Source organism: Xiphophorus maculatus, chromosome 4 (assembly GCF_002775205.1).
Source record: "Xiphophorus maculatus strain JP 163 A chromosome 4, X_maculatus-5.0-male, whole genome shotgun sequence".
Taxonomy (NCBI): domain Eukaryota; kingdom Metazoa; phylum Chordata; class Actinopteri; order Cyprinodontiformes; family Poeciliidae; genus Xiphophorus; species Xiphophorus maculatus.
Genome location: NC_036446.1, coordinates 13,952,939 through 13,973,023, shown reverse-complemented (window position 1 = coordinate 13,973,023; position 20,085 = coordinate 13,952,939). Strand labels below are relative to the sequence as shown.

Below are 20,085 nucleotides of genomic sequence, written 5' to 3'. Positions count from 1 at the left end.
CTGTTGAGATATTAGCTTTGTGGACATGAGTGACTGTTCCATAGGTCTGAGCTCTCTCATTAAGAACCACTTCCTGGGCTCAAAGCTCTATCAGACCATGATTAATAGTATTTTTTACTCTTAACAAGAATATTGTCTCTTAAAAAACATTGCATTGCTATTGAGCATTTTCTTAGTAAATGCATTGAGTTTGAAATTTTTATATTGTGAAAACCATATTCAGTACAGTAGATATCCCATAATATTTACCATTATACCACAATGTTTGGTTCTCAAATGAGCTAAAATAAAGATTATTTATCTGCAAATCACTGTTCTCTACAATGTCACAACTGACAAAAAGGGCTCAAATGACACAATCTGTAACTTTTGCCTTACACTTTGACGTTTTTGGATAATTTCTTTCAGTGCAACTAATAATTGCAGACATTATAGTTGGTCTAAACCAGGACCATAGATAGAAGTAACATTGACTTATATCTAAATGAGCTCCACATGGAGTCTTGACATTGAAATTAAGTCCATTGCCCTCTAGATATGTGTGCAATTTTCAAAGCAAGGCTTAGATAATTTAACTTTAAAAATCAAGAGACTTTTAAGTTGGATAAAAGAATCAGTATTTTTGTGATGTTGTTAATAGTGGTACTTTTTACTCTAATAATTGGTGGTAAAGTGTAAACGATGGGGGGAAAAAAGTTCCAATACTAACAATCTATAAGAAATCAGATCATGTTTTAGTCATTAGCTCACATTAGCCAGGGTTGTAGAAACATTTCCATGCTTTACTGTGTTGATTTGCAATGCATGATCCCCTGAGCTCTTATAATTTCACAGGAGGTCATAGGGAGATACATTAGTTCAGAAATAACTAGACAGTTTAATGCCTCATATCCATTCACAAATGGGAGGAAAAATTTAAGAAGTTTATAGGTATGACTCATAACTTTGTTCCTCAAAACCACATCTGTAGATCTCAGAAATGCAAAGTTAAATTTATTTAACATTCCTTTCAGATCTATTTTTAAACGAGTTGATTTGCAGCGATGACTGAACAGTTTTAGGGTGAGGAAGTTATAAGTAAAAATGAAAAAGATAGAGTGTCCAAACATTTTAAATAAGCTGGAATCCCCATGGTTGCAGTTCAAAATATATACATGTATCTTTAATACACATACATGTTCACAGCATGCTTTTTTTAATTAAGATTTTAAACTGTGGTCTAACTGAACATTTAAGACTGACAAATACACTTTTCCTAATTTGTCTGTTTGTTGCAGATTACATTTTAGATAATCAGTTCCTTTAATCCTGTTAGATTTAATCACTTACTTCTACACCCTGTGGAACTACTTGCAGCGAGGAGTGCTGCTGCTGTTTGATTCTGACCTCATTAAGAGTGCGTGTACGCGCGTTGGGGTGCGTGTGTGTGAGCAATGGTGGAAATTCAACCCTGGGGAGCCACTAAGCCTACCCTACATGTTCAAGCCATTACTTTACAAAACTGCACACACCAACACATGGCATGGACCTCCCTGCATGGAAGAAGCTTAAATCATGGCACCGGCTACGGTTGTAGGTGCAAAACTTTCCTTCTATCAGGAAAATGACAAATGGCACACATAATTGCTCTGACAGTGTTGTAGATATTATATAGACAAATGGGTCACAACAGAAAAAAACTGCAGAGCACACACACATGCAAACCCTTTAGTTTCTCATTAAGCAACTACTTATCAGCATGTGAAGTATTAATTTATATTTCTGTCGGCTTGCCATTGTAGTGGTGTAGATGTTGAAGCATGCCTGCAGAGATTTAACTATATAGAGTATAATGAATGCAAGACGTCATACTGGATACAGTATGAACAAACTTATTAATGCAAGAGTGTATCAAAGCATCTGAGTAACTTTACTCATTTACAATTTAAAGATTGGTCTTAATGACATCATGCTGACAGGGAGATGACAATGAGATCAAAGACAAAATAAAATGCCCTGATAAAGCTTTTAATGATTGCTGTTTGGACACAGTAGGGCTGCACTGCTTCAGAAAAACTTCATGTTATTTGTTCTCTTCTGAGTAGAAACATCACCCCAATTGCTCTTTGCTGATGCAAGTAATCCCAAAATTGTGTTTTAAGCTTTAATTTAGGTCCACATAATATTGTGCAGCCTTACTAAACAGCATGAATAACAGATTGCAAACTAAAAACAAGAGATGGGAAATTTGACGGAGGCGGGCGGAGGTCTGGTTGTTAGAACCAGATGGATGACAGGTGCCAGTCTTACCTGCCGCCAGGCCCCCAGGTGTTTTTTGGTCTCTCATTGTCATCTGTGTCAGCAGACAATGTCCTGCATACAACCAGCAGCTTTAATGTACATCAATTAGAACTGCAGAACTTGCAATGTTTGTTAAACAAGACCTGGTAGTGTCAATCGTATATGAATGTGCAATTGAGATACAGTATATCATAATCAAATATTTAATCTATTTCAGTATTTCAATTTAAAAAGTGAAACTCCTATATTTTAATTAGAATGTTACTTAAAACTAATTAAAAAAAATGTTTGAAGCAGAAATGTTACAACTACAGTATGTTGTCCAGCACACATACTGCACATAATGTCACATACCCACATAATGTGACATTACCCACATTACATTGTGGGTAATGTCACTGACATTACCCACAAAGAATGTGCGCCATAAAAGGACATTCCAAAAAAGTTGTTTGTTCAAAGTGCTGCATACTAGCATTTTACAAAAAGTTAAGAGGAAGGAAATTGTATTTGAAAATGATACTTAAGAACAGGTATAACTGCAGCCGTGGGAGAACAATGAGGCAACGCTCATTAAAGACTTTGGGAGAGATTAACGATCCGTCAACAGCAGTTGGAGTCAAAAGAGCCTTTCACAAAACACCTCGTGGCAGGATTAAAGGCCCATTTAACTGTCTACATGTGTTTTGTAAAAGGACAGATGTGGCAAGGGGGGTAAAAGCCAGCCCGTCTCATTACTGCTTCAGCTGATGTACATAAGCGTATGTGATCTTGTCAGGTTGAGAGAACGATGTGGGGATGACATTTGGTTTGTGCGACCACAGGATCTAAAGGGATGAACAAGACTCGGCAATCAATTCAGACAACAATGGTTAGAAGGTGAGATAGATAATTTAAATTTGATGCATTTGGCAACAGCAGGAACACTGCCCTGAGTTTCTCTCCAAGAGTTGTTTTGAAAAGGATGGGAGACTTCCAATTCAGATTTTATGAACTGACTTCTCACTAGGCTGTAGTTTTTGTATCAAACTTACTTTCTGTAATTACCAAAACTTCAATAAAAAAATCAAATTGAAATATTTTGCTGTTTAGAATTAATCTAAGTTTCACTTCTGGAATTGAATGACTAAAATAGATGAAATGTTTGATTATGTTTTAATTTGTGACAATGCAATTCTGTATTGTTGATGGTAATGTAAATAATGGAATAGTTTCAATCTAAACAAAAAATCACTTAAACATTCCTGTACACCAATAGACTGTTTAGTAATCAATTACTTTTCTTTAAGATTCAATGCTTTTTTTGAAAAAAAAAAAAAAAAAAAAACTTTATACAAAAAAGCCTTCCTGCTCTCGAACTTTGCAGGAGACATTAAAAGGAAACACAATAAGATTTTGTTCTTATTGTAGTAAATTTTTACTATATTCAGTCTTTGTGTGTTAAGTGTACTGAACTATAAAAAAAATGAAGACAAAACTAATGTGTAGAAAAGAAAAACGTAGCTGTGTTTAAAATTAAGACTGATCCCAAGAATAAGATACAAACTAAAACCAACATATTTTCATAGAAACAGGCTCAGGTATCACATCCAGCACCTTTTGGTAGTGTGTTTACAGAACCAGAGGACAAACAGCTGTTTTGTATTCTGCTCTGCTGCTGGTCTGCTTTTTCTGAAGGATTGCCAATGAGATTATAGCTTACCTGTGCTTGTAGAGGTAGAAGGCAAACCCAGAGAGGATGAGGGCAAAGAAGGGAACTAAAATGGCTGCTGCCACAGAGCTGCTGTTCGTGTATGGGTTTGATGGATTCATTGCCGTGGTTACAGGACCTAGAGTCACGAAGAGATAAACCAACATGTACATATAAACTCGAACTCAAACACTTGATTCAGTTTGCTTCACATTTCTATTCAGTATACTCCTGGAATATTTGTTCTGAAATAAAGTAATCCCAAACAACACATTTGAAATGCATTATTTTAAATGCTCTGTTCGTTGCATGATGTTATGAAAGCAGTGTATTGGTGCTGCCAAGCAGACCCACCTTGTCTTGTCAGAGAAAACTTGCCAAAGTCTTTACTGTGAATATGTCCCTGGTAAACGAAAGTCTTCTGGTCAGACTCCGCAGTGACCTGAAACACAACAGAGGGTTCAGGTTTTAGAAAAAAAACATGTAAACAATTACGAGCTTATTTGTTTATAAATTAGAATAATTTCATATTTCTTTTTCTAACTTGACAAAACTCCACATGTTTTCAGTTTTACAGGAATGCATCTTAAGGGAATAGTTTTAAAGAAACATATAGGTTAGATATTGTTTAAATTAAGTTTTAAATATTTATACAAAAAAGTATTAAAAACTATAAGTGTAACAATACAGTCTATAGACCAAATTTGCATGAAATAGCTGTTTTCTTTAGTTTTTCTGTTTTACTGCAGTTACAGTTGACGCACACTAAAGAACAAATACACATATTTTCACTGTCCATCTTATTCTAAACTAACTAAACTTTTCCTATTAAAGGTAATTTAGGATTACCAACAGTACTGCTTTTGAGAAGGAATGAGGCAAATTTTTATGGCTTTCTTCAAATTCAGAAATTCATCTAAACTAACATTGCTATACCTTTAGGTTGAATAATGAGGATGTAAACTTCTGATAAATTAATTCACAATATTTGAGTTACATGGAGGCACACCTTTGGCTGTATTCTAAGGCACAAATCAAGCATACTGCATTCTGCTGTGACATGATAAAAAAATGTAAAGACATCAGACAGATTTCAGGCAGGGGAATTATGAACTATTCTTAGTTACAATTTCCAGATGCCTGAAGGAGCCATGTTGAGCTGTTGAAAGAATTACAAACAATATGGGACTGTCCAGCAATTATACTGTTCTGGAAAAAGACGGATTGTGTGTTCCCCAGATGATCGTGTTGTGGTGTGCAATGAACAAAAACAAAGGATCTTCTAAGGCGCTTGTGGAGCTGGTGGGAAAGTGTCATTATTTACAGTGAAACAAGGGGTGCACCTATGACACCCCTTGCTATGAGGGCGGATAATGACATAGTAAGGATACTGAGATAGGAAGAAGATTTTACTGAAATCTAGATAATCAAGAAAAATCCAACAGTTATTGTCAGAAGCTTGTTGAAGAATACCCAGAATGTTTAATCTAGGTCACAAAAAAACTAATTTACCAAATGCAAAGGATGCATGTGAAATTCTGACTAACCCTAGCTCTCATTCTAGTGTATAGCAAATGTAAATGTTTTTAATCCCAAGTGACCTAAAGGCAGAAACCTATTTTGTGTATGTTACAAATTACAGATTGAGCTGCTGATTGAACTTAACAAAAACTGCTAATGAGTACTGTCTTTCTATTGTTTTAAATAAAAATCGAAAAAGACAACAAACGCGTTAATATCATACATTAAAAACTGTTGTTATCCATAAAATGTAGTAATAGTATGCTTTCAGCATCACTTAGCTATTCTCTTAAATGTTCATGCTCTCTCACCCCTTTCAGGGTCTCTGAAGCATCCAGGATTTTTACTCAGCTTCAAATATCACCCAAAAAATTTTACTGACTGTCTGACTTTCTCTCCTTGGCATCCCCTAAATGGAAAGTTAATTTAAATGACTGATAACATCCAAAGTGTAAATACAGAAAATATAATCTATCCATGCCACAGTAAATTTATGAAGGCACAAAGTTAAATGTCACAATAGCTCAGTAAGAACTGAGTCCCAAGCCTGAGCCCTGCAGAGCGTTACATGCTGCAACAATTGCTTGGTGAGAAGATTAAGTTCCTGGAAGTCTCAGCTGCATGCCTGGGCCACTCATGGTGACAAAAAGGTATATTCAGCCATTAACTGGGGCCTCTATGACAGAAAGGCAATTGCTCACTCTACAGCAACGAGTTAGTGAGAATTCAGAATCACCTCCATTTTTGTCATTACAAAGAGCTGCAACACTACTGAGTAGTTATATTACATCAAGAAATGTAATGCATTGTCTGAATAAAATGAAAGCACACTTTTTTATTCCAATAGTGGATTTTTTTTTAGTAGCCTATCATGCGTAGCTCCTAATTTAATTTTTAGAGCTGCAACACGCAAGCAAACTAAAAAAAGACTGTGCATGGTACGATGAGCTGATCAAAGCCCTAAACTTTAGGTGCCACACAGTTATTTAAAAACAGGCATCTAATTGCTAGCACCAAAGTTAATCCATTTTTCCTCATTAAGTCCTCTCTTACGGATGCATTGAAGAAACACAAAGTCGATTGAAAGCCATAGAAAAAAGTACTGTGATCATGTACAAATAAACTTGTAAATGATATGTGATCAAAATACATAAAAAGTACCACAGATTGTTTAATATGATTACTTAAACCTTGCTATCACTCCTTGGTTAAGCATAACCATGCACAAGTCCCTTAAGGCTGCCATGTTTAAAAAAAAAAAAAAACAGAGGATAATGTTGTCCAAGACTTATACTATCAAGTAAAATCCATTTATTTGTCATCAGACTAATAAGATTATCAGAATTGGTTGAAAATACTTGTCAGGAGCTTTAAAGACTTTTAAATAAAGCGCTAAAGATATTTTGAAACCAGAGCCATTTTTAAAGTCTGTTATGGGTAAGTGGGAGTCCTATGAAGTAAATTTAAATAAAAAAACATTCAATTCATGGTGTAATTTTATTACCAGATAAGATTTACCTTCTTTCCAAAGTGGCACTATGGGTAATACGGTAGTGAACAGTTCTGAGACGGAGCTAAGCAATGTGTCCGAACACACAGGGAGAAATTAATCTCAATCTAGGAGATCTGAATTGAACTGGAATGTGTTTAATTCGTTTTCTTCACAGGATCACCTAACTAGAACACACTGATTGCCTTGAGGTTCATGTGTTGGGTTCTGTAGTCATGCAGGACTGATTTGCTTTCCCACTTTGACGTTAGCTAGCTCACAGTAATCACAGCTGATAGCAGATGCATTTAAGGTCACGTCACAGTCTCAAAGAGGACAAGAAGAACATGAACAGAACCCAATATATTATCATTTTCTAAATGGTAAGAGAAACTAAATCAGAATCACTCATGGCAACAGATATCAAATCTAAAAATACCGTCATCTAGGTTCAGGTTCACCTTAAGAACAAACCATCCAGACACACTACACACGGCAGTGTGAGGAGAGAAGGCATGAGAGGTTATTAAAGGAAGAAAGTCAACAACAATTGAATGAAATGCAGAACAGCGTCTCCTCAGGTCATGGATTCTCTGGGAAAAGACATTGTTGGGCAATACTGTTTGACAGAGTAAGGAGTGAAGGATTGATAATCCATAGGCATGTTTCCACTATGCACAATGTGTGATGTTTTAATGCATAATTTAGTTTTCAAGAATCTTTTGTTTTACTATGGATGTGTTCCCACAGTGATGTACCAAACAGCATCCTAAAGTTTGATGTAAACTAAAAATTGGTTAATGTTAAAAAATCCTGAGGGATTAGATTGTTTTAATGTTTTTTTTTCAATGCTTTGATGTGAGTTTTTCCTGTCTTCCAAAAACAGCTAGAAGTAGAAGTCCATATTTTATTTGATTATTATTTCCCACAAAGGTAAGCAGATTTTAGTATTGCAATGTACAATAATTAACATAAGTAACTGGGTTAAGGTGTTGCTTGTAAACAAATATTCGAAAAACTTCAGCTGAAATTTACGAGTTACAGCAAATATGAGTCGTAGTGGAGTTTAAAGCAAGAGACGACCAAATCAAAATAGTTTGAATACTCCTCCAGAGAGAAAGCAACATCCCATCAGAAAACTCCATTCATACTACAGTGTAGTACTGCCAGGTGAGTAAGTAATGCCTCCTTAATGGAGCCATTTTCTGGGTATTCTTATTTGGTCCTGGTTCCTGGAGTGTAAATAATGGGGGTCAAAAAATGCCCTCAGGCAGCAACCTTGTTCCTGGGAAGTCTTCCTGTGGAAGATGGAATGGAAATGCAAAGAATGTACAATTAGGAATATCAACATCAAGCAGAATAAGTAGACTCAAACACTTAGACCCAGATATGCAACACAGCATTAACTTTGGTAAGAGTTATTAAGTAAAAAGTCACAACAAACAGAACAACCCCTTGGATGACATATTACTTGAACCACTCTCTGTATCTCGCTATCCCTGAAACAAACTGAAAGCTGAACATTTGGATCCATCTTTACCAAAGGGGTCTCGTTTTTGAGACAAGTATAAAAAACAAAACAGGAAGTGCTTACTTTTAAAACAAAAAATATTATTTTGCCATATTTGATTAAAGCGCTGCAAGTGCCTTTAATTAAAGAAGCTTTTGCTTACATATCCATCCATAGCCCAGTTGTCATTTTTAAACTTGCTGTAGTAATACTCTGTTGGCCCCTTCACTTGGTACACCTTCAACAGCAGCTGGTTTTCCTCTGACTTGTAAGTACCTAGAAAGATAGAGGCAGAGATTCAGATTGCATATGCAAACAGTTTGACTAGTGTTTAAGTCTTGCATAAAGCAATGGCACATTATCTCCTGATTTGAGATGGAACTTGTCAAAGTCGAGGACTTTGTCAGAAGAGACAAATACGGATAGGCAGGCAGGTGGTAAGCAAACAGATTTGTTTGTGACAGGCAGAGAAAAGGAGCCACCTTGACATTTCGAATGATCATCCTCTTTTTCCTTCAAAAAGCATATAACACAAAATGGGAGGAAAACATGACATTTAGCCTTTAGCAACATGTCTGTGTAAATACAGTGCAAACACAAAACCAGCCGATTGTCAATATGACAGCAGATAAGCAAGCAACCTCTAAGAAAAAGAATCCAAAAGCCACAAATTTATCAGCTTTAATTTGCAAATAAACACCTAAAAGATCATTTTCTTTTTTGATTTCTTTTATGGGCTCGTTACATTATTCATTTATTTATTTTATCAGATAGTAAGTTCTCATTGGCTAAAAAATGTCATTTAATTTCAGATAAAAGTCTCAAACCCCAGAACACTATTTATGTATTAATATTCATAAGAAGTGAAATTTTAGCTAATTTTGTTGTGAGCTGCATTCCAAGGTTGGATAGTAATGTCCAGTTTGTTTGCTTTTGACCTATTTATTCTGCCTTGTTACTTTTCATGTCTTTGTTGGCCTAGATTAATACTCTAGACTGTGAAAAAATATAAAACAACCATTGATTTCTTTGTGTTTTACTTTCAGACTTTGTTGTAATCTTTTAAAAGAGAGTTGTCAGGGCTAAAACTATCAATAGCATCTCATAGGCTACCTTCACACAGCAAGTAAATGCGACCCGCATCTGCTTTTTTGTTTCTTCCCCCATTTCCAACTGTTTCACGGCAGTCTGAGAACCCCAATTCAAATCTTTTCAGCCTTTCCAGCATCCTTGTGGGAGGATGCAACAAAAATAGTTTCTCTTACTTTAATAGATAATAATATCTAAAACCCCAAAATTATACTGTTTTACCTGACAGTCTGATTGACACCCCGCTGGTCTCCAGTAATGTGATGTTCACTCGGCTGCTGGTAGCATTGAACCCAGTAACTGCAAAGGTGGTGGTCTGCCTCTTCCCTAAATACTCGTAAAAACCACTCCACTCAGAGTTTGGAGAGAAGACATCTGCTGGAACTTGGAAAGAAATACATGGATAAATAACAAAAGCTTAACAAAACAGGAGAAGTAATCTTTGACAGCTGCTAAAATATCCTAACGCAATATATTGAGCCTCTTCTTCCATCACGATTGAGGGGTCAGTCTATGCCTCACGTCAAACAAAGATGCTGCTGTATTCTTGCAAGAATCTCAAAACAGGGTCTTTTCCTGTGGTGTTTTTCTTTTCTTACTGTCTCCTTCAAACTAAAGATTGAGTTTGAAATAATTTATTTAATTTAAAATGTGTTTCATCATATTTGAGCTGATGTATTTCACTCTTACACTTTGAAGAACTGTTCGGTAAAAACGGCTTCTACTGATCTGTGACCCATATAAGTAACATTCATTGCTACAGTGTCAGCATCTTTTTCTCCATGGGAAATTCTTTTAGAAACTCTCATGCTTACTGAGAAATAATGTAATTAATTCAACAAAAAAAGTGGAAAAAACAATCAGCAATGAAGCAAAAACTCTTCAATTAATATTAATGTGCTGTTTGTAGTCCATTCTGCATACCACGGATCTTATTCTTCTGTATGTCTGACTCCCCTCTGCCTTTGGGATTTACTTTCACTCCAACTGAAATGAAAGACAGTTTAAAATTCAGTTAAGCTTGAATTGTGTTCAAAATATTATATAAATTACAAGTAAAGAGAAAGAAAAAAAAACTAGAAGAAAAATAGAAAGTTGCTTGTTTCTGTTAGAAAATAAAATAATTTTGTGTTATAACAGGAAACAATACTGAGAAGAGTGGGTAGGTGTATCTTTCAATATCTTAAAATATAATTGATGTTCATTTGTATCAGCAATTCTATTCACAAAGTCAGACTCATATTATATAGAACCATTACACACTATTGCGCTGTATTTATAAATGTTTCCTCAATTACTGTGAAGCTATAGATAAAATTCTATTTATTTGAATTTTTTCATATTTTATGACATCAAATAAATGATTTTTCGTACAGAAATGTTGATGTTCAAATCATTTTCTTTTTTTGCCACATTAAGATCAAGAAGGTCTTTAAAGGGTTGGTTGAAGTGAAATGTGTTGTTAAATGTATCCATTAAACTGTTAAAATGTGAATAAACAGCTGTCTTAATGAAAACTTTATGAAAATAAATATGAAGCACATTTTCACCTTAATGTAATTTGGCAGAATATAGATAAAACCTCTGTGATTTGATTGATAAAATAATTGGCACATACAATTAAGGTTACTATCAAATCAAGCTTTGATATTAGTCACGAATTAAAACCGTCTTGAGTTTCATCATTCCTTTTCATTATCTTGTTGAAAAATTGTGCATCACTTGGCTCTATCTATATATCCGATTTTAAACCCAGGATAAAACCATTTTAAAAGCAGAGAATTTCTGAATACCTTTACAGAGCGGCGGTTTCCCTGTCCATCTTCCATCACTTTTGCAGGTTCTGTGCTCTGATCCACCAGACAGATAAAAACCTTCTTGACACGTGTATATCAGTGTATATCCTAAAGTTGGCAGGTCCATAGCTCGAACATCCACGTTACTGGGGGTTTCTGGCTGTCGACATGAATGAGCTGAGTGATGAGAAGCAGACATTCTAAAATTTGACAACTGAACAGCCAAGTGATTTCTTAACAGCCTGATATGAACAAGTAATAGTTATATCCTGAGTTAATCCTTACCTATGCATTCAGGTTGAGTTCCACTCCACGTTAGGTTTTCCAGGCACGTTCTTGTTGTCGAACCGAGGATATGGTAGTTTTTGCGGCACTTGAAAGAAATCTTACTGCCCACCTATGTATCATTGAAATATGATGACAGAAAGACTATTCAGTTTAGCCTGTTCTATTTGAAAACCACGCCATATTCAACAGAAAATAACCTTCAATCCACAACACACTCAGCAGGTAAACAAGTTGAGGGGGTGCCGAGAAAAAGCTTTTAAGGCACATTTGGAAAGAAATCATGACTGTGTGGATGAAAAAAACCCTTCAGCTTTCTGACTCATTTCCAATGAATATGTACATCACATGACTGCTAATATACCAATTCACTGCGATAACGTTCTTAAAGAAGTGTTTTAATCTTGTTTGGGGAATGAAGATGAAGAATTGCGTTGTCAATCAATATTTGAGAATCTTAAACTTGAACTCCGGTGTCAAAAACAGTCTTCTTTACTACTGTAGACTGAAAATAATCTCTTTATTACCTGTTTAAATAACTTATCTGAGTTCTAGCCTTTAGATTTACATTAGAGTTATTAATATTCAAACCCTTGCCACAGTCGTACTATTTATGTAATATCTCAAAGTTTCCTATTGGTTTATTTATGGACGTTGCTGCCTTCGTTCTAGCGGGTGTTTGCTGTTCTTGCGGTTCTCACGCTGTCAAAGTCACCTCAAACTGAACTGGGTTAACTGCTGACTGATCTTTTAACTCGGACTTCCAGAACCAATCAGCGCCTAATCCCCTTTCTTAAGACTGCATTGGTAGTCTACAATTCTGCCTTTCAGATTGTCAGAAGCTCCTCTACTTTTCACCCCCACCTCATCCCAGTTGTCTTCAGAGCCTTGGTTAAAGTCTCTGACAGCCATCTGTTAACCCGGCTGCTCCGCCACCAACACAAGCAGCGTGACTGCCGGTGACATTTTGATTCGTGGTGGCTTTTTAATATTTTAAAACGCATTAACTGCACGAAAGAAAGCTGAAGTAGCTTTAAATGAAGTGCATATCAGATTATGTTACTTTCTACAGTTGAGTTAGACATAAATTACTTTGGATGATTTTTTTAGAATCTTTTTCACAGTTACTGCTATAATTATCTACAATCATCTCTTTCTTTGAATAGAACATTTTCCTACGTAGTTCATGGACGTTTGTATTTTTTGTTACTCATCTATCTCAGGTTTACACTGCTTGTTTTCAACTGTGTTGTAAATACTGTGAAATGTTTATAAAATCTTAACTAATTAAAAAAATTAAAACTCGAGGAACGCAAGTGTCAACATCTAAGATAAAGCCTGCTTTACAATGAAAATATATTTTAAACAAGAAGAAGACCCTTCAAGCTCAACTAAAAGGTTTATGATCAGAATAGAGAAAGATTCAAATTCTTGGCCACAATAAAAAAACATACATTTTTAAGAGTCGAGATTAGGCTTTCACACATAACTACGCTATATAAACTATAAAGCATGAGGAATGCAGCATCATGCATTAGGTGTGTGTGGCTGTCAGAGTAACTGTACACAAAGTAGATGGAATAATGAAGAAAGATGACTGTTGTGTGTCTCAACAAGACAATGATTCTAAATGTAAACAAAAAAAATTGAAATCATAAAATGGGTTAGCATCAAGTTTTTGGAAAGTGTCAACACAAGTTAAAGTTTGTGAAATACTTAAGTTAAGCTATGTCTACCACATTTACCAAGAATAGTGGTCAAATCTCCAATAAGTGCTTAGGGTCACTTTAATCCACATTATGGAGGCTGCAAGTACATATTTGAGCCTATCTTGGCTAAACTTATGCATCCAATTATTGTTTTAAAATTATTTGCATTAATTTTGCTTTGTAATTATTTTTACCAGAATTCTTTAAATCAAAAGTACAGTGACAATAATGATATTCATGCCTGTGCTGATATACAGCATATAAACTTCTCATCAAAAATGTATATTTGATTTGTACATAAAGAGTCACAATAACTTTAACATAGTTCTTGCATTAATGTATACTTTTGGTTTTACTGGTCTTAGTAAAACCATCACATCATGGTTTGGTTTTCAGTAATATAGCATGGTCAACAGTGCTGACTGCTGCCCTGCGATCCAATAACAATAAGCAGATTACATACATGTGCTTATCTCTTTCAATAAAAAATGCAAGGTAATTTCAGCTGCATAGAAGCTTTGAAAATATATATTTTTTTTACTTCACCGCAATCAAGTCCTCACCTGAAAGCCCTGGGCCATGATTGGAATACCATAGGCTGGAGTTCCTGGATCACGACAACTGTTGAAGGTTGGGTCTACACAGACATAAAAAGTAAACATTGTATTTCATTATGCTCCTATGGTTACATTACCAACTGTGCCATCCAAATAACATGCATAAAAACAATTATTTTATGAAGATTTTTTTTATTTATTTTCCAAGGACATAAAATTACAGGTAATCAGACCAAAATAACACACACACAAAAATGAATGAACATCTACAAAACTAGTAATAAAGTAAACCCATTAAATTATGTGAAATGCAAATTTCTGAGATGGGGCAGGAGATGCTGTTAAGTAGGAACAGGTATCCTGCTTGTTAAAAATATGCCCCCTGCTTCATCACACTAAAATCAAATAGTTGAATTTTCTCTTCAACGCATCTTTATGTTCCACAGAAACCTGCCAATTACTGTACTCATTAAATTTAATCAGGTGTGTTCAAGCAGTGATTCGTCTAAAAATGTACTTTCTGATGCATCCTACTAGTCAGAAAGCAATCGTGTTTTCTTTCTTTTAGTTACCTATACAGGTTGGTTGATGCCCACTCCAAATCCCATCTGCTTGACAGAGTCTGGTGGCAGAGCCCACCAGCACATAGGGGGAATGGCAGTAAAACCTGACCTCTGACCTGTAAGAGAAAATAAATATTAAATCACACATAAACATGACAGAAGCCCCAGTGTTTAAAGCCATGACGATATCTGGAAATTCTTCTGTGCCACACAGCAAATACTATGACAAATAGGGGTGCACCGATAAATCAACCGGCCCCAATTTTTTCAATTTTGGGAGATCGGTGATCGGCCAGTACTTACATGTGAAGGTGATCGTACTCACCGATCTTATCTACCTATGCAAAGGTCTGCAAATTAACCACTCTCTTCTTTTGCTCTGCTGTGAGAGAGAATTGACTGGTGGACATGACCAACCAGGTCAGTTAACAATAGTCATCCCAAACTTTCTATTTATATTTAGCAACAACTCAGGCAAAAAAAAAAGATCAGTATCGACTAAAATCAAAATAGGCAGGTCAGGCCTCTAAAAGATCGGTAATCGGCAACCGGCCAGAACACTGCAGTCGTTGCACCCCTAATTACAAAGCATTTTGTCTCATGTAGAAATCCCAAAGTTTATCAACTGACCCGTATGAGAAGATGTTCCCCTCTCTGAATCCTTCACCAGGAGAACCAGGATCCCCACACAGAACAGCTTCAAAAACAAAATAGTGACAGTCAACACTCTTACTGTTCTGTACTTTTAGCATCGCTGACAATCCTTTGCTTAAGCTCAAATGGAGTGTGCTCCATTTGAGCTTCTTGAGCTTCTTTATATTCTTATTAAAAATAAAAAGAAGAATATGAACTCACGCAAACACTGTGGAATGTCTCCAGTCCAAGTCCCGTTTCCCTCACAGGTTAAGACAGCAGGGATAGACATCTGATAACCCTGAAAACAGCTGTAGCTCACACTGGATCCCCAGGAATCATCAGTCCCTTCAACCTTTCCATTGAGCACTTGGGGGGGATGTCCACACTGGATAACTGAGGCAAACACACACAAATCAAAGTTCAGCAAAATTGTCAGGATCTCTGCTTATCCTACGAAACTTTGTGTATGCAGCTCAGGAGGATATACACAGCATTTTACCCTTAATTTAACACAGAAACCCATTTCACTTAGTCCCTCTTTTAAAACAAGAGAGCATTTCATTCTTGTAAGAGAGATGTATGCTGATCCTCTTAAGTAGGGAATTACAGAAAAGGTGATAGATTTTCACTAAAACTTGTCCATATCTACAGTCAGAGAAAATAATTAAAAGTTTTAAAAACACTGAAACTGTGAAAAACCCGTTAAAGGTTATGTTTTGCCACTATGCACAGCTAAGGGGATTGTGAGCAAATTTCACTGGCAGACAGAAAACAACAGAAAAGTTCCATCTTAGCATCACCAAGTCACCATAACAACCATTTATTTTAAGGATTTGTGAGTGTACTGTGTCAAACATTATTGCAATGACCCTTTACCCCAAAAAGCTTTTACTACTTTTAATGAAGATTTTAAGCTTCATGATTCAAACCAAGCCATCAACATTCAATGAGGCCATAATCTGTCTACTTTTATTCAGCAAAAATTGGGTTTTCTTTCAAATGTGTTTTGAATGAAGATTTAGATGATATCCCTTAATTCTTCCCTCTGATACACATTTCGAGCGGCAGTTCTATTTCTGGTAATGATTCACAAAAACCCATGACTATTTTAACGCTTAATTTTGAAACTGCCAGTGTTCGGTGGTGATATCAGATTGTCTGCGGCTGTCTGAAGATTATTGTGCATTAAAGGAGGAATCTGTTATCATTTGATCATTAGGCAATGTGCTGTTTATGCATGACAAAGTTATTAAAGATGACGTGCACACACTTGCAGAACAGTTCACGTGCACTGATGTGCGTGCAGATAACTTCATGACACGATAAACATCTCTGTGTGTGCATGTAACTAACTCCCTGAGATAATGATAACCATCTGCAAGGCTTCAAACGTCTCATAAAGTCAGTGTAATTTCTGTCTAACTAGGAGACAGATGGTGTCATGCTCCATTCACACCGCTCTGATGATACAGGGTGCACACATGGATCCAGACACAAGGCTGTTTTTTTTTTTTTTTCAGAATGCTTGTGACATTCAAAGCCAAAATTAGTAAGTTGATTAGCTTGTTGCAAGCAGATGTGGTTGCCTGGAAACCAAAAAAAAAGGTTAAAAAATGTAGATGTATGAACCCATCAAAGGTCTAGATGAAGTACTGAGAGTGTATGAAAATACAACTATAAATTTCTCTCAGTATGAAATAATAGCTATTTGGCTTTTTCTATCATGTCATTGTTTATGTAATGAGTTTGAGCCAGCTACATCTGTTTGCAGGATCTTAAGCAACATATTTCTGTCCTTGAGAGTCACGAGCGTTCTGAGAAGCCTCCAATGTCCCCAAAGTCATTTTCTGAGACAAAAAAAGAAAGTGTCTCATCATTCAGTATTGCTCATTTCATATTCCTACAATGTGTTTGGCTGGTCCGCCCCCATCCAAAGGAATAATCTATACACCTGCACACAAGTCATTGCCAGTTTTGTTCAGCATGCAGTTCATCATTTTATTGCTTTGTGACTCCAGGAACAATAGCTGGTGGCTGGCCAGAAGCTAACGGGGATCCAAATTAATCACTGTATGAGTGTTTTCTCCTTCATATAAACAACTTTGTTATTATCGAACAAACTCCAGCTGTCTAAAAATGAAAGAAAACACTTTTATTGACTTCAGCTTTTTTAATATTCAAGGCCTGTATTTCCACAAGTCTCCAGTGCCTAAAGGACACTTGTGTTTGGAAATGTAGGATTTTGAACTATAGAGTGCGGTGACATCAAAACCTGGAGGAAGAGAAGTAAACTTAGTTCATGTATCTCAACAATACTAATTCATTACCTAATTAGTATTGTTAACTCCTTCCACCTACTCCACCCACTCTTCTTTCCTTGCAAATCTTCCCCTACCTCACCTCTGTTAGTCCCCAGCTCCAGCTTTCTCTCATTCCTTACCCCTGAACCCCTCGTCTCCCCTCTCACGCCTTTTTGGACCACTTCCCCTCTGCCTTTATTTTTCTTTTAGGCATTTCGCTCTTGGCACAATTCAGCTAGCCAACACATTTTTATGAGCCTAATTCCTTTTCTCACGGTGTGTTTACAGGTTTGGGGGCAGCTATTGATTTGCTTCTCGGTTTTCTCATCGCTTCTTTCCTTTCTCACTTGTTTCTCTTTTGCTTCCTCTTTGCTGCCACTGTGATGCCTCATCAAAACACCCCCCTTTTCCATTTCCATTCACTTTCTTAAATCTCTTTTTCTTGACATCCCAATTCTTATTCTCTTAATCTTTCTGTTGCTCAATGTGTGCCATTGTTGGTTTTGTTTGCACCACCCTCCATTCTAATCCCATTTTTTCCAAATGCACCTCTTTACCGCTTTGATTCTCTCTCCTCCCTTGTCACTGCTAGGCCTCTTTACCTTCCACCGCATACCTATCACCCTTTGTTATTACTTCGATTACAAAATCTGTCAAACTACTGCCTTGAATTCTCCGAGTTCTATTTATTTGTTTACATATTTAAGAAAAATAAATGGTTTTGCATCAAAATAGGGTTGGATCTACACAAAGGTGATGGAAATGGGAGGAGTAAACAAAACTCATGATATGAGAGGAATACTCTAAAGAGCAGGAGAAAGGTGAGCACTAAGGGAACAGAAGATGAAAAGAAAGTGGACAAACAAATGGGAGAGAGCTTGAAGCCCATTTCCATCCCCAGTTCTTATTCATCCCTAACACCTATAATTTCCACTTTTCAATTTCCTCGTCAGTCTCCATCACCAACAGTATCGTTTTTTTTTTTTTTTCTTTTCTGTTCTACCTCTCCAACTCCTTTGGTTGGTTCCTTTTCAGCATCCTCTCTCCCAGTTTTCTCATTTTTTTCATCTTAGTTCAAAGCCTCAGCTACTGAGAAAGCCAGCAGGATATTTTCTGTTTATGGGAAGAGGTGGTAGAGAGGATTGCAGGAAACATTTCCCTGTTAGTGTTGTTGAGCATAATAGTCTAAACTAGGTTGTTTTACTGTACCATTCTCAAACACTGTATGCTTTCTTTTAACTTCTTCTTTTGAACAGAAGTTTTTTTTTTTTTTTGCCTTAAAAACTCACACTGTTGTTTTGACCGGTAATGTTTTTGTGTCCCTATTTTCCAGCAGAAGTATAGTTCATCCTCAGTCTTTTATTTTGGCAAATCAGCACTCATTTAAATATAATTTCTTAGTGAAATCAGCACTTTTTTTAATACCAATTCCAATAGCATAGAAATGTTATCTTCCCACACCCCTTTTTATGATCCTCAATGCATGTTAGTAGAAAATACTGTGTAATTTTTCAATAAGCAGAGCTTTAATGTAGCGAATAAACTGATGGAATTGAAAGGAGCAAAAAATGTTATCAGATACTCTCTCAGTTTTTATAATGCTCTAAAAAGTTTGAGAAATGTTAACAAATATTACTTATTTAAGAAAAACATAACAATGCATGCAATAAGATAAAAAACAAAACAAAACTGTAACAGTCTAACTCTTTACCCATCTACTCCACCAGCCAATTAAACTAAGACTTTGTAAAACCACGTTTTTGATTTGAGCGTCCGGTTTTCTGTGGAAGGAGTCTATATCTCACAATCTGATTTGGCAGCATTAACCCACTATAGGTGTTGTTAAATTTGTCAAGAACATCTTAATTTCAAGTGATTTTGTCAAACCATTACACATTCTACCGTAAGGCTTGGAAGATGTTGGCCAGTACTTTGAAAGAAACTAATTTTGCCATGGTACTCTACTCATTTATTCAATAATTTGAAGAATACCAGACACCCACAAAAACACTGTTAAGACAAGCAGGTTTCGATGAAGGACGGCTGTCTTCACTGTGCCAAAATGTATTTATACTAGTGTGAATAAAAGGTCATTTTGATCCTGTGTAGCTTCTCTACAGACTATGTATTTAGCTGTAGAATTAAAAATGAGCATGTCAGTAAAATCCTACCAGAACAACAAAAATTTCTGTCAGGATAATATAGAATATAGTTTGCCATACTTGAATGCAGGTTTAAAAAGTCAAAAAGTGCTTCAACAAAGGATCTGTTTAAGAATACTTACGCAACACGTTTGATGCAATTTTTCATTTTTATACTTGGTGATGTACAAATTAATTAAAAGACGTAGTGTCATCTCAGTAGTCATTGTAAAGATTTTTTTTTTAATTTACAAAAACTTACTTTTAATTATTCAATCCTAATCTCACTATATATGCAATCTTGTTGTGTGATGAAAAAACTTTGAGGTCCTAAAGTTTTTGCTGTGCCTGTCTTATGCTCCAAGAAACACAGCTTTGCTGTCTAACTAATGTAGTATAAATGACTGGACTATGGGGATCAACAGGCCTACCTGTTTGCGACTGCACTAATCTGTCCTGCCCCTCATAGGCTTTTGACTCACTCTTGAAATGAGCCAATTATGCTTGCACTTGCAGATC

General features: G+C 36.0%; 1 protein-coding gene across 4 annotated transcripts in view; it reads right to left on the bottom strand.

Annotated features, from left to right (window-relative positions):
- csmd1 (CUB and Sushi multiple domains 1) overlaps window positions 1–20,085 on the bottom strand; it is a 413,944-nt gene that overhangs the window by 7,125 nt on the left and 386,734 nt on the right. For 2 of the 4 annotated variants that reach the window (XM_023332533.1, XM_023332534.1), the window contains exons 63-74: window positions 15,345–15,518; window positions 15,120–15,186; window positions 14,499–14,605; window positions 13,933–14,006; window positions 11,661–11,772; window positions 11,373–11,552; window positions 10,504–10,566; window positions 9,802–9,963; window positions 8,654–8,766; window positions 4,325–4,412; window positions 3,983–4,109; window positions 2,290–2,352 (exon numbers count right to left, since the gene is read on the bottom strand). In XM_023332533.1, the coding sequence (XP_023188301.1) occupies window positions 2,290–2,352; window positions 3,983–4,109; window positions 4,325–4,412; window positions 8,654–8,766; window positions 9,802–9,963; window positions 10,504–10,566; window positions 11,373–11,552; window positions 11,661–11,772; window positions 13,933–14,006; window positions 14,499–14,605; window positions 15,120–15,186; window positions 15,345–15,518 (1,330 nt within the window). The remainder of the gene's footprint in view (window positions 1–2,289; window positions 2,353–3,982; window positions 4,110–4,324; window positions 4,413–8,653; window positions 8,767–9,801; window positions 9,964–10,503; window positions 10,567–11,372; window positions 11,553–11,660; window positions 11,773–13,932; window positions 14,007–14,498; window positions 14,606–15,119; window positions 15,187–15,344; window positions 15,519–20,085) is intronic. The other 2 variants (XM_023332535.1, XM_023332537.1) reach the window with 1 other exon arrangement.